At 43.8% G+C, this 14480-nt stretch overlaps 1 protein-coding gene across 2 annotated transcripts; it reads right to left on the bottom strand.

The window, feature by feature from the left end:
- Positions 1-4825: 4825 nt before the first annotated feature.
- On the bottom strand, positions 4826-8219 carry LOC110217007 (cathelicidin antimicrobial peptide-like). 2 transcript variants are annotated; one of them, XM_020999123.2, is made up of 4 exons: positions 7984-8219; positions 6353-6460; positions 6026-6097; positions 4826-5023 (listed from the first exon to the last, which is right to left on the bottom strand). In XM_020999123.2, the coding sequence occupies exons 1-4, from the start codon at positions 8176-8178 to the stop codon at positions 4916-4918; spliced, it is 483 nt and encodes a 160-aa protein (XP_020854782.1). In that variant the 5' UTR covers positions 8179-8219; the 3' UTR covers positions 4826-4915. The 2 variants fall into 2 exon arrangements, with proteins under 2 accessions (XP_020854782.1, XP_020854783.1); XM_020999124.2 differs by lacking the exon at positions 4826-5023 and adding an exon at positions 5752-5836.
- Between the last annotated feature and the right edge of the window lie 6261 nt (positions 8220-14480).

Genomic DNA, 14480 nt, shown 5'->3' with positions numbered 1-14480 from the left:
CTCAGACAGAGCAAAAGAAAATAAGAGACCTAACTAAAAGAAACAATCAGAGAAACTACATCTTGCTAAAAGGTATCATAGACAATGAAGTAATATTAAAAAAATTTTACAAGCTTCTCTGATAAAGGCCTCCTTTCTCCAATATATAAGGAACTGAGTCAACTTTATTGAAACAAGGACCAATACCTCGTTCAGAAATGGTCAAAAGATATGAATAGGCAGCTTTCAGAAGAAGAAATCAAAGCTATCTGTAGTCAGATAAAGAAATGCTCTAAATCCCAATTGATTAGAGAAAGACAAAATTTTTTAAATTAATTTACTTTGAATTATCAACAAACACTTTCATAAGCTTTTCAGTTTTAAATTTTTCTCCCCCTCTCTCCCCACCTCCCTCCACACGATGGCATGCAATCTGATATGGGCTATACATGTCCATTCTTATTAAACATATTTTCACATGAATGATGTTGTAAGTCAGAATTAGAGACAATAGGAGGTACTACCAGAAAGAGGAAACAAAACACAACAGAAGAAAAAAATAGTAAATAGTATGCTTCAATTGGCATTTAGACTCCATAGCTCTTTCTTCTTTGTGGATAGCATTTTCCATCATGAGGCCTTTAGAGATGTCTTAGATCCTTGTATTGCTGAGAAGGTTTAAATTTATCAATATTAGCCATCACAGAACATGGACATGATTGTGTACAACGTTCTCCTGGTTCTGCTCACTTCACTCAGCATCAGACCATATAAGTCTTTCCAAGTTTTTCTGAAGTCAACCTGTTCATCATTTCTTAAACCACAGTAGTATTCCATTACATTCATATAACTTGTTCAGCCATTCCCCAATTGATGGGCATCCTCTCAATTTCCAATTCTTTGCCATCACAAAAAGAGCTGCTATAAATATTTTTGTACATGTGGGTCCTTTTCCCATTTGTATGATCTCTCTAGGATATAGCCCTAGAAGTGCTATTACTGGGTCAAAGGGTATGCACATTTTTATAGCCCTTTGGGCAGAGTTCCAAATTGCTCTCCAAAATGGTTGGATCATTTCACAACTCCACCAACAATGCATTAGCCTTCCAATTTTCCCACATCTTCTCCAACATTTATCATTTTTCTGTTTTGTCATGTCGGCCAATCTGATAGATGTGATGTAGTACCTCAGAGCTGTTTTGATTTGCATTTCTCTAATCAATAGTTATTTAGAGCATTTTTTCATATGACTATAGATGGCTTTCATTTCTTCATCTGAGAACTGCCTGTTCATCAAAGTCAAAGCTCCTACATCCAAAGCCTCCAAGAAAAATATGAATCAGTCCCAGGCCCTTGGAAGAGCTCAAAAGGGATTTTGAGAAGCAAGTAAGGGAAGTAGAGGAAAAGCTGAGAACGATGCAAGAAAATCACAAAAAACAAGTCAACAGCCTTCTAAAGGAGACCCAAAAAAATACTGAAGAAAATAACACCTTAAAAAATAGCCTAACCCAAATGGCAAAAGAGGTCCAAAAAGCCAATGATGAGAAGAATGCCTTAAAAAGCAAAATTGGCCAAATGGAAAAGGAAGTCCAAAAGATTACTGAAGAAAACACTTCCTTAAAAATTAGAATAGAGCAATTGGAAGATAGTGAGTTTATGAGAAATCATGACACAGTAGAACAAATCCAAAAGAATGAAAAATTAGAAAACAATGTGAAATATCTCATTGGAAAAACAACTGACCTGGAAAATAGATCCAGGAGAGACAATTTAAAAATTATTGGACTATCTGAAAGCCATGATCACAAAAAGAGCCTAGACATCATCTTTCAAGAAATTATCAAGGAAAACTGCCCTGATATATTAGAACCAGAGGGCAAAATAGAAATTGAAAGAATCCACAGATCTCCTCCTGAAAGACACCCCCAAAGGAAAACTCCTAGGAATATTGTAGCCAAATTCCAGAGTTCCCAGGTCAAGGAGAAAATATTACAAGCTGCTAGAAGGAAACAGTTCAAGTACTGTGGAAACACAATCAGGATAACACAAGATTTAGCAGCTTCTACATTAAAGGACCACAGGGCATGGAATATAATATTCCAGAGGGCAAAGGAGATAGGATTACAACCAAGAATCACCTACCCAGCAAAACTGAGTATAATCCTTCAGGGGAAAAAATGGTCATTCAGTGAAATAGAGGACTTTCAAGCATTCTTGATGAAAAGACCAGAGCTGAATAGAAAATTTGACTTTCAAATACAGGACTCAAGTGGAACATGAAGAGGTAAACAGGAAAGAGAAATCATAAGAGACTTATTAAGATTGAACTGTTTACATTCCTGCATGGAAAGATGATATTTATAACTCATGAGACCTTTGTCAGTATTAGGGTAGTTGGAGGAAAAAAATATATATGTATATGTAGATAGATAGATAGAGGGCACAGGGTGAGTTGAAGATTAAGGGGTCATATCTGGAGAATAAAATTAAGGGATGAGAGAGGATTATACTCAGAGAAGAAGAAAGGGAGAGGTAGAATGGGGTAAATTATCTCACAAAAAAACAGAAAAGAAAAGTCTCTTACAGTGGAGGGGAAACGGGGGAAGGTGAGAGGAATGAGTGAATCTTATTCTCATAGGATTTGGCTTAAGGAGGGAATAACAACACATTCAATTGGGTATGGAAATCTGTCTTACCCTACAGGAAAATAGGGGGAGAAGGGGACAAGAGAGCAGGGGGATGATAGAGAGGAGGGCAGATTGGGAAAGGGGTAATCAGAAGTAAATACTTCTGAGGAGGGACAGGGTCAAAAGAAAGAATAGAATAAATGGGAGGGCAGGATAGCGATTAAGGGAAATAGAGTTAGTTTTTCACAACATGTCTACTATGGAATGTTTTGCATAACTGCACGTGTACAACCTATATTGAGTTGCTTGCCTTTTCAATGAGGGTGGGTGGGGAGGGAGGAAGAGAGAAAATTTGAAACCTAAAGTTTTAAAAACATATGTTTTAAAAAAATGTTTTCACATGCTACTGGGAAATAAGAAATATAGGAAATGGGGTACAGAAGTCTATCCTGCCCTACAGGAAAATAGAAGGGGAAGGGGATAAGAGAAGGGGAGAGAGATAGAAGAGAGGACAGACTAGGGGAAGAGATATTCAGAATGCATGCCATCTTGGGGTGGGAGGAGGGGGGAGATGGGGTATAAATTTGGAATTCAAAAACTTATGGGAATGAATGTTGAAAGCTAAAAATAAATAAATTTCTATTGAAAAAATAAATAAAATTAACTGACCTTTGGGGGGAAAAAAAGAACTGCCTGTTCATATCTGAGAAAGGCAAAATTTTAATAGTATTTTATTTTTCCTCAATTACATGTCAAGACAATTTTTAGCATTCATTTTTACAAGATTTTGAGATCTAAACCATGCCTCTAGAAGTCCATTCCCTAGTCAAAAGCCCATCACTCTATCCTAGTTACAACACTGTCTGGACTCTTTTGCCAAGCTACAGCTGGCCATATGTTCACAGGCTGCTGAAGAAAAGGCAGTAGATGTTGAGATTTCAGTTGCATTTCTCTTGACTCTTTGTAGACGTGAGAGTGAGGGTGAAAACTTGAGAGCTCTGCTGCCTGTGTGCCTATATTTAAGTCTAGAGTAGGAAGAGGGAGTCTCTAATTAAGAGCATTAGCAATGAGTAAATACTAGGGCAAATGAGGGGTTTGCCACTCTAGCCTGTGTAGGGAGCTCTGACTGTCTGAGAGGCTCTCAGTCCTAGCGTGATATTGCTTTGGGGAAACTGGGATGAGACATGGGGGTCTGGTTTCACTTCTTGAGAGTAAAATTCTTTCTTATTTAGAGGGAAGAGTCTTTCTTCCTCCTCTTCCCATATACAATACTGATGGCTTGCTCACAAGAATCACTGGATTAGATTCTCTAAAGCTGATTCTGTCTAAGTAGGGAGCTCGTTCCCAGGGTAATGGAGTCAACTTCAACTCTGGCTTCTCCATCATGGGCCTCATCCAGTCAGTTGCCAGATCCGATCAATTCTGCATCCTAGCCTGTCCACTTCACCTTTCCCATCCAAATCCTCTTTTCCACTCCTGTAACCACCAGCTTAGAGCAAACCCTCATCACCTTTCACCTATTGCAATAGCCCCTGACTGGTCCCCCTGTGTCTAATCCCTCCCTTCTCCACTCCACCCTAGACAGAGCTTCCTAATGAAATTCTCTTCCTAATGAAAATATAATCTTGTCACTGCCCTGCCTTCAGAGACACTCTACTATATATGGGATAAATTACAAATTCCTGGGGAAGGCCTGATATGTAAGACCCTCTTGGCCCCTTCCTAACTGCAACACTTAAACTACACCCCTTAATGGCTCTAAATATTTTGCTGGCAGACTAGATTTCTAGCTGTTCCATAGCATTATCTTGACCTACCCGAAGAGAGTTCCCTGTGCCTGGGATGTATCCCTCCTCCTGTCTGCCTGCTAAAAGCCTTCTCTTCCTCCAAGGCCCAGCTCAGACACCACTTCTTCCAGGAAGCCTTCATAGGTCTATTGCCCCCCACAGACCTAACCCAAAAGTGATTTCTCTCTCAGTTTTCCTAGACCACTTTGTCTAGATGTTGCCTGTTCCCAACACACAGCCACATGGTACATTGTGTGCTTACATAACTGCTTCCTCTCCCACCCCTCCTAGATCATAAACTCCTTAAGTCAGAGACTATATGCAGTGGTTTTCATCTTTTTACGTGCAGTCTAAGAGTGCATGATAAGTACTTAAATGTTCAGCCAGAAATGAGCTGAATGGAGAAGAACTCTGAGAAACCATGGAGGCAGAGAGAGTAAAACTGGAGTTTATTAATCTGAGGAGACCAAGGCAGAGCGCAGGGCCTTAAACAGAAACTGAGGCTCAGTCTCACATTGCAGTCTAACAATTTCCACAAAAATCAATATGAAAGTGCCTCAATATTCTGCCAGCGCCTCTTCCCAGGGGCCTTATTAGTTTCCAGATTCCACCTCTCTTGATCTTTTCAGGCTGCAGAGGAAAAACAAACAGACATTCTTAGTCCAGGGCCTCTGGGGGTCAGGCTGAGGAGGGAAGACAAACCTGCCCACCAGGGAATGAGTAACTTAGAGCTTCATGAGACTCAGACCTCAGAGAGCCCTCCACAGTGTCTGGGGCAACCTCCCCCTTAGAAAGGAGGAAACTTAAGACAGACAGTGGTACAGCTGGCAGACCCAGGCCTCAAGCCCAAATCTTCAGCCTTGCGACTCTAAACCCAGTGCTCCTCCCAGCACACAAAGCTAAAGCCCAGGGACTTCTTCATGTTCATTTTGAAAATGATGAAAAGTCTTCCCAGGATACCCTCCTCCTGTATTTGTGCTCAGGAGATGTAGAGGACAATGAGAGGTCCTTACCACACCCCTTAAAACCTTCTACCCTCCAGGAGCACTTGTTCACTTTGACTATGCCCCTGGCATGCCCACACCTGAACTCACAGCCCCCCTCTTTAGAGTGGCTGGCAGGAACACTGGCTGTGGCATTTGTAGCTCTACGACATTTTGGGTAAGATCACCTCACATCTCTGAGCCTCAGTTTCCTTCTCTGTAAATTGGGGAAGGGTGAGTTAGACTACATAATATTTAGGGCTCCCTCCGGTTCAAAATCCTCTGATTGCTTCTTTGGAAACGCAGGTCTAGGCTCTTGCTCTCCCATTAGCCTTCTCTAATTCCCTCTTGCCCTAGGACTCTGAGGCCAGAGACCTCTCTAGCTCCAGAGCTGGGGTTGGGTGAGGTGGATGGGGGAGAGAAATGCTCCTGCCTCTGTATCTACAGCCCTTCCTGGAACCTGGAAGAAGAAAAGAGAGGCTGGGCTGAGGCTAAGGTTGGAGAGGGCAGCATGGTCAAAGTCGGTCCCAAGCCCCTCCAGCTGCAGATCAGTCCCAGCAGCCCCCAAGACAGAAGGCACCATAGATCCCTAGTGGACTCTGCAGGTTTGGGCTCTTCTCCTAGCCCCCACTGAGGATTCAGCACTTACCCCATCACAGGAAATATCAGCAGAGGGCTTAGGAGAATCCAGGGCAATGGCTCCAAGGCATTCTTTCACCACCTGTGAAGGGTTGCAGAGAGAGTTCAGGACTGCCAGTCTGCAACCTCTGCCCCTGACATGCCAGGATTGACAACAGGCTCAAGCTTTGCCCCAAGCCAGCGCACTGGGAGGGTTTTCTGCTGCTCATCTTGGGGGATTCACTTTGCTCAGGGCAGCAGGAAGCAGAGCTCAGCACCCTCCCTGCTCCAAGGTGGCAACGTCTCCAGAAAGAGACTCATTCAGTCAGTCTCCCTCCCCAGCCCAAGACACTCTCACCCCATTTTCCTTGAAGTCACATTCATCCGGATTGCGATTTTCAGTATTGGGGCACACGGTCTCCCTCATGGTGAAGCTCAGAAGTCGAGGAGCAGCAGCATCATTGTTCTGGGGAGGAAGGCAGCACAACCTTTAGACCTAGGCCTCACCTGAGGGCCTGTGGGGCCAGGATCAAGCTACTTAGTGCTGGAAGGGACCTTAGACACCATGTAGTCTGATCCCATCGATTTCTAGATGAGGAAACTAAGAACTAGGAAAGTTAAATGACTTGTCCAAGGTCACATGCTACCAGTGTTAGAACTGGGGGCATCCAGAACAGTCATTCATCCAACCAGTGTTTACTGAACGATTTCTGCAGTCCCCAGTGCTAAGCTTCCACATTGCCTGTCCTCAGGGGACGTCTCAGCGTGGTTGGGACACAAAAACTCTTAAAAAGAAAAAAAAAAACCAATGCCAGTTTAAACCTGCTCAGGGCCACATGAGAGTTCCAGTAATGAGAAGAATCCTGGATTTGGAGTCTGAAGCCCTGAGTTATATTTGTATTCTGAGTGCTTAACATTGTTCCTGGGACATGGCGAAAGATTCAATCAATCAATAAAGACTTATTAAGCACCTACTATGTGCCAGGCACTGTGCTAAATACTGGGGATCCAAAAAGAGGCACAAGGCAGCCCCTGCCCTCAAGGAGCTGACAATCTAATGGGAAGGAGACATCATTCCAACAAACATATACAAAGAAAGCTATGTGCAGGATAAATAGGAAATCATTAAAACATGGTAAGCCCTGGATTCAAAAATGCCTTTTCATTCATTCACTCTTTCATTTGGTCATTCCCTCATTCGCAGTTCTTATTTACTGCTATTGACCTTTTATTTCTCTGGGCCACAATTTCCTACTTCGTAAACAAAGGGGGTGACATCTATGGTCCCTTCCAACTTGACAGCCTATGATCCTGTACAGGGCTGTAGGGTATGTGGAGACAGAAAGAGAAATCCTTCTGGCCTGGTGTCACTGATGGGGAGCTTGAGCTCTCCTCTGAGGTGGGAGCAGGATTGGAAAGTCAGAGGGAAGGGGAAGGGAATTCAAGGCAGGGGAGTCCTCATAAGGATACTGTAAGACAGTCCTGGCATGGATTATCATCCCCATTTTACCGATGAGAAAATGAAAGAGAGGGAAGATACCTTGCTCAGAGTCAGAACAATATGTCAGAACTGGAATGAGAACTCAGGTCTTCTGACTCCAATAATAATAATAGCAAACATTTATACAGTGCTACTACATGTCAGGCACTGTCCTATTTGTTTTACAATTGCTGCTCATTTGATCCTCATAGCGCCTCTAAGAGGTAGGTGCTATTATCATCCCCACTTCACAGTGAAGGAAACTAAGGTAAAAAGAGGTTAAAAGACTTGCCAGTAACACAGTTAGTAATTGTCTGGGAGTACATTTAAACTTAGATCTCCCTGACTTTCAGAGCCAGTGCTCTATCTACTCTGCCACCTAACTGCCCCTCTCTTTTCACTATATCACAATGTCTCCCAGTAAGGAGACCACATTTTTCTAGAGTGAAAGGTACATATTAGGAAATCTTGGCATGTGGAGGCCTCCCCGCCATCCCAATGCTACTCACTTCCCCAGATTGCAGATTCAGGATTGAGAGACGAAAGAGGTTTTCTGATCCGGACTTCGTGTTGTATTCCTGAATGAATTCATTCACCAAATCCTGGTACCTCCGGTCCCGGGCATAAACAAGTGGAGTCATCAGGCTGAGCAGCCCCAGCACCAATAGGGCTACCTGCATGGCCCAGCCACTCTGCATCTTCATCCTCTTGGCCCTCAATGCTGTGGCCAGGAAGGAGCTATCTTTTATTCACTGGCTCCTCCCCAGCCTTACATAAGGGCAAGGGGTTCCTACAGCCATTGGGTTCCAACAGTTCCCTGAGGTCTGTGGTTTCCCTCATTCTTTTGTCATTGGTCACTTTTTGTCCCCAGGGCTGGGAGTTCTCTCCTTCAATTTCCTCATAGAGCCCTGGAGTTGACCAAAAGGAAGTATTGGGGAAAGAAGGGAAGTATGGGGAAAAGATGGACGAGGAGGGCAGGAAGATTAGGCAGGTTGAGGAATATGAAGAAATAAATATTTTCCCCATCTCTCTCTGTCTTAACAAAGTCCTGGGGGGCCTGCAGATGGGTGGATGGTCCAAAGAACTGGCGCATTGGGTTCCCTTTCCAATTACTCAAGGAACTTTGCAATAGAGTTAAGGTTGCTCATACTCACCTCTGTATAATCCTCTGATACTTCCCAAAATGCTCAGGCCTCTATCCTCCAAAAGCAGAGAGTCCACGTGTCAACAAGAGATTTTGTGTTCCCTCTACAATTCCTAATTCCCTGTAGTAAAGCCTTCCTTGATAGGCCTCTGCCTCCAGCCCACTCAGTTCCACAAATCTTCATGCTGAGAGATCAGCCCTCTAGGCTATCCATGGAACAGAATATCATAACCCAGACAATAGCTTTTCTTCGGCCAGAAGAGGTGACTTTAAGCAGAGCCCTGAAAGAGGATAAGGATTCTGAGAGGAAGAGCTAGAGATTGAACACATTGTTGACCTAGGGGATTCCTGGCCTGTGCAGATCCAAAGAAGTGGAAGTTATAATTCAGGCAAAAGAATAGGCCATGGTTGGCATAGCAAGGTACAGACAGAGAGTTAGCAAGTCAGTTACTAACAATTGGTGGGTAGGTAGGGCAGAGGAGGGAAGAATCAGCAAAAGTCTGTTGTAGGATGTGGTACCTTACAGGGAGCAAGGTAGGGATTCTAAAAGGTGGATATGAGGAGAGAGAACATTCCAAATATCGTGGACCCCCTCTGCAAAGGCACAGTGGTGGGACACGATCTGTCAGATACAGAGAATAGCAAGCAATCCAGTTTAGCAGAAATGTAGACTATGTGAAAGGCAGTTAGATGAAATCAGTGCAGAAAGAAGGTGGGAGCCAGAATGTGAAAGGCTTTCAGCGTCTAACAGAAGAGTTTGGATTTCATCCTAGCGGCAATGGAAGGCAGTGCAGTGACATGGTCAGACTTATGCTTTAGGCATATTAATGTGGCAGCTATGGGGACCATAGATTGAAGAAGGGAGACACTGAAGAGAGGAATCCCACTTAGGAGGCTGATGTTAACAATCCAGTTGAGGACAGGCAAAGATGTCAAAAAGTACAGATGGGGGAGCAGCTCTCCTGTAACTATAGGAGATAGCCTATACCAATGCAGGAAGGCAGGACAGAGCAGGATGGGATGGGGGGAACAGAGAGTAATCCAGTTTCTCTGAAATGAAGAATACATTGCTTCCCAAAGAATTCCTTCCACATATCCATTCTCCAATGTTACAAAAAAACATAGTCAAGAAAAATAAATCAACAAATTAGCTGTGTCTACATATGTATGCCTCATTATTTTTTATTGCTATTGTTTTTTAATTTTTTAATTTTTAGTTCTTAACATTCACTTCCCAAAGATTTTGAGTTCCAAATTTTCTCCCCATCTCTCCCCCTCCCACCCCAAGACAGCAAGCATTCATTCTGAATGCCTCTTCCCCCATCTGCCCTCCCATTCTATCACTCCCCACATTCTCTTATCCCCTTCCCCTGTACTGTGATCTGGTAGAATAGCAAGCTGGATTTGGAGTCAGAAGACTCCCACACAATCTTTATGGTTAGAGAAGTAAAGTGAGGCCCAGAGAGGATCAATGATTTGCCCAAGGTTGTACAACTACTAGTTGGCAATGCCTGAATTTGAACCCAAGTCCTCTCTGACTCCAAATTCCTGCTGACTTCTCAAGGGATGAAGTCTTTCCCAATTCCCTGACTGCTAGTGCACCTTCTCCCCAAACTACCTTGAATTAAGTACTTCGTGCACATATTCTTCGTTTCACCCTCTATTTCTGATGTAAATATTTCGATATTCAGTCATTGAGAGTAGGGATGGTTTCAAGTCCAGGGATTCTTTCCACGCCCCTGCCAATCTTGCTACTCCTTGTAAACATTTGTAAAAAGAGGGAGTTGGTTAGATGACCTCAAAGGTCCCTTCCTCCTCTAAATTGAAGATTGTGCATGATCTATAACAGTGGTGTCAAATACAGAGCCCAACGCAGTCAATATCAGTGCTGAGGAAACCAGATTAAAACGTAAATGGTAAACATTTAACAAAATAAATGAAAATACAAGAGAACATAGTTAATATTATTTTATGTTTTTCTAACTCAATGTCAGTAGGCAGAGATCCTTGTGAGGGCTTTGTGGTCTGTTTCCACTTGGGTTTCACACCACTAATCTATAAAATGAGAGCAAAAAGCATTGTGGTGCAATGGAAAGAGTTGAATGGAAAGACTTGAAGGCAGAGGCCTGGATTTAAAACCTGTTTCTACCATTTACTATCTATATGTTCTTGAGCAAGTCTCTTGGCTTCTCCAAGTCTCAGTTTATTCATCTGTAAAAATAATGAGTGGTGGACTTAATGACCTCTGAGGCCTATTTCAGATTTAAATCTGTGCTCCTACAGGCCAATTCTACCCACCTTTATAATTACATCTCATTCTAGGAGGAAGGTATCTGCTCCTGTGGACTGCTGACAGCCCTGAGCATCTTGAATCGGCTTGGAGGGAAACAGGTGGAGTACATTGTACAGTAATTGATGAATCTCCTCTTTGGTCCCCTTCCTATCAGGATCTGTAGAGAGAGGAGATTCCTCAAGTGAAATTATTTGAAAAGCCATTGATTAATCCCTGGGAGTGGCCCAGGCCCATCCCCCACTCTCAGAACTTTCTAGGGATATAAATAAGGCCCTAGTGAAAGGAAGGTTATAGGCCAAAGAAGCAAAATGGCAGGCTTCAGAATTGGGCTTCCTCTGTTCCTTCTGGGGCTGATTGAGGTGAAAGCTGCTAACAACCAAAGACTGACCTATTACGATGCCCTGACAATGGCTGTCACCTATTTCAACAAAGAGACTGACGAGAAGAATTCCTCCTGGTTTACAGCAGCTGAGCCCCCGCCTGACTGAGTGAGCACTTGTGAGGAACAAGAAGAAAAAGGGGAACAGGAGCTAGGGACTGGGCTCTGGCAGAGAGATCCAGGATCACAGGTCTAGACATAAAAAGGACCTTAAAGAGATTCTTGGGGGAAAGGGTGGTGTGGGGATCGGTTTCAGGCAATCTGTGAATTTGAATGAGAAAAAAAAGGATGTTCACTGACCTTCGACTTCCTTTGTAATCCTATGTAATTTATTTTATGCATTGAAAATGGTTATTCTCAGTCCATAGGCTTCCCCAGACTGTCAAAGGGGTCTGTGAGACACAACTCTTGCTCTAGTCTAATCCCCTTTATTTTACACACAAGGAAAGTGAGGCCCAGAGAGCTCAAGTGATGCCTTGTGTCACTCAGATAAGTGTCAGAGGTAGGATTTGAACACAGGTCCTCTGATTCCAAAGTCAGTGGCCAATTCCATTGTACTCTACCAAACAGGGCACAAGAAAAGGACAGGAGGCAGAATCCCTGACCTGGGAATAGGAATCACTGCTACTGTCTTCTATAGTGTCTCACTGTTGACAAGACATTTATCTGCCCTCCTAATCCACCCCTGAGACATGGGCAGTGTACCAGTGCTCATGCAGGTAGTAATGAACACAACCAAGATTTGAACCCAGATCTGCTCCCTACAAATTGGTGATTCACAGAGGCTGGAGCTAGAAGCAACCTGAGACATCTTCTAGTCTGAGGCTTTCCTTTTACAGATGAGAAAGCTGGGCCAAGACTCTGGCTATACAGATGTTTAGTGGAAGACCCAAGATTTACTTTTGCCTCAGGGCCTAGGGTCCTTTCTGCTGTACACCAGCTGCCTCGTGGATCCAGCTTAATTCAGTGATTGTCCATCTCAGGATGGGAAAGTAGCAAATCATGCAAAGTGGAAGGTGGCTATGGGCCCTACTCCAGTGGCCTGTATTAGCATAATTCCTAATGGCAGATTCTGGTCCCTACTCCAGCACTGATGTGTAATATGTTCTTGGGCAGGTTCTTTTCACTTTTTAAGACACGCTCCCTTTTATTACAACCCCAGCAATGAAGAAACATTTACTACTATGTGTCAGGCACCACGCTGAGTGCTGGTAGAAATTAAAGGCAGTTCTCACATACCCTAAGGTGCTCTTTAGGTCTACAGACCTCTCCCCCTGTCTTGGAGAGCCATGTGTGTCTCCACCCCCTCCTCCTGTCTAGGCTTCTGCCACCCCAAGGGGCTTAGGGTATGGCAGCAGTCAACCCCTGGTAATCCCTTCCAACACACACACACACGCACACACACACACACACACACACACACACACACACACACACACACTCACATACATACACACACACACACAGCCTGACCAAATTCAGTGCCGGCAGCTGAGGACCTCTCCCTAGGGGTTACCACCTTTCCAGCTGCGACTGGACCCAAATTTGCAGAAGGAAAGAACTGTATGTATTATGCCCTCCTCTCATTTTTAGGTGAGGATACTAACACAGAAAAAAAGGAAATGAGGAAAAAACAGTTAGTAAAGTTTCCCACTACTGGAAGTCTTCAAGCAGAGGCAGAATGACCACTGGTCACAGAGATTGCACGGGGGGTTCTCTTCAGATTGGCTTAAATGACCTCTGAGGAGTCTTCTAAATCTATTTCTGTGACTTGCTGAAGGTCTTAAAAACATGAAGTGACAGAGCAGAGATTGGAACCCTGCTCCTGTACTTCACACTTCACTGAGCTTCTAAATACAGCAGACTGCATCCCTACCCCCTCCCTAGTGTGCTGTAGTGAAGATGAAAAGGACTTGAAGATAGGCTACAAACACCTTGAATTGTTGTTCTCTTGGTGTCTAGAACACATCCCGAGAGCCCTACCATGTAAGTTTCACTGCCAAAGAGACCGACTGCCTGACGACAGAAAACATCACCCCTGTCACATGTGCCTTCAAAATAAATGGGGTAAGAGCCACATTTCTTCTCCATCCTTTCAAGCTCCCTCTCTGCTCCCCCTGCCCTCCCTCCAAACCCCCATCTCTCCCTCTCCCTCTACCTAAACTCCATACCCTTCTCTCTCCCTCCCTCCTCCTCCTTCCTCCCTTCCCTCCATCTCATTCTGATTCCTTCTGTCCCTTCCTGTCTCTGTCTCTCCCCTCTCTCTACTCTATCCCCTCTTCCCTTCTGCAACTCACTTCTCCTCTTCTCTCCATCTTCTATTTTAGCATTAAATAAAATAGATACTTATTGTGTCATTAGCATAATCAATTATATCAGTAATAGTAATAAGACCCTTGAAAGTTCTGAAGCAGATCAAAATGTAACTTGGAAATATTTAACAAAATAAATAAAATACAATGAAGACTAGGCAGTTACATTTTATAACTAGGTCAGTAGCTCATAAGGATCGTTATGTTTGGCTTAGTGGTCCCCATTTCTGTTTCAGTCTGATACCACCGGGCTAGATGAACTCCGAGGTCCATTCCAACACTAAGTCATCCTAATGCTCTAAGCAGGACAGAGAACAGAGCCAGGGACCTATGACTGGGGTTGGGGGAGGAATGGGAAAAGGAAGTGGAGCCTGTGGGAACTGTGTATTTCTTATTGTTCCCATGTTGTTGAGACCTAAAGCTCTCATACAGACCTCTTTCTCTCTCTCTCCAATTGTAGAAGGAGAAAAATTGTCAGGGAATAATCACTGACATCGATGGGAAGGAAGCTAATGTGTGGGTCAGGTGTGTGCCCCTGGCAAGTCAGATGGTAAGTGGTCCCTGATGCCATTCCTGGCCCTAGAGCATCAGACAGAGAAGCCAAATAGGGAAGGGTCAGTTGGGAAATGCTCAGACCACTAGCTAGAATTAATCAATTAACAAGTGTGGTTTGGTAACAAGAACACTGGGTTTAGAGCCCAAAGACCTGGCTTTGATTCCCACATCTGCCACTGATTGTCTGGATTACTTTGGGCAAGTCATTTAACTTTTTCTAGGCCCTCAGTTTCCTCATCTGTCAAATGAAGGGGTAGGGGAGGCAGAACCAAGATGGCGGAGTGAAACAGTGCCTTGCTTCAGCTGTACCCCAAACCCCTCCA

The sequence above is a fragment of the Phascolarctos cinereus genome, unplaced genomic scaffold (genome assembly GCF_003287225.1).
Source record: "Phascolarctos cinereus isolate Bilbo 61053 unplaced genomic scaffold, phaCin_HiC Scaffold_4;HRSCAF=312, whole genome shotgun sequence".
In the NCBI taxonomy this organism is placed as follows: domain Eukaryota; kingdom Metazoa; phylum Chordata; class Mammalia; order Diprotodontia; family Phascolarctidae; genus Phascolarctos; species Phascolarctos cinereus.
This window is presented reverse-complemented; position numbering and strand designations above follow the sequence as displayed.

Excerpts from the sequence above, each read along its gene's own strand:
- LOC110217007 (XM_020999123.2), bottom strand. The coding sequence starts at position 8,178 with ATGAAGATGCAGAGTGGCTGGGCCATGCAGGTAGCCCTATTGGTGCTG. Across the intron at positions 6,461-7,983 it reads TGAATCTGCAATCTGGGGAA|AACAATGATGCTGCTGCTCC; the intron begins GTGAGTAGCATT and ends CTTCCTCCCCAG. Across the intron at positions 6,098-6,352 it reads GTGACTTCAAGGAAAATGGG|GTGGTGAAAGAATGCCTTGG; the intron begins GTGAGAGTGTCT and ends AACCCTTCACAG.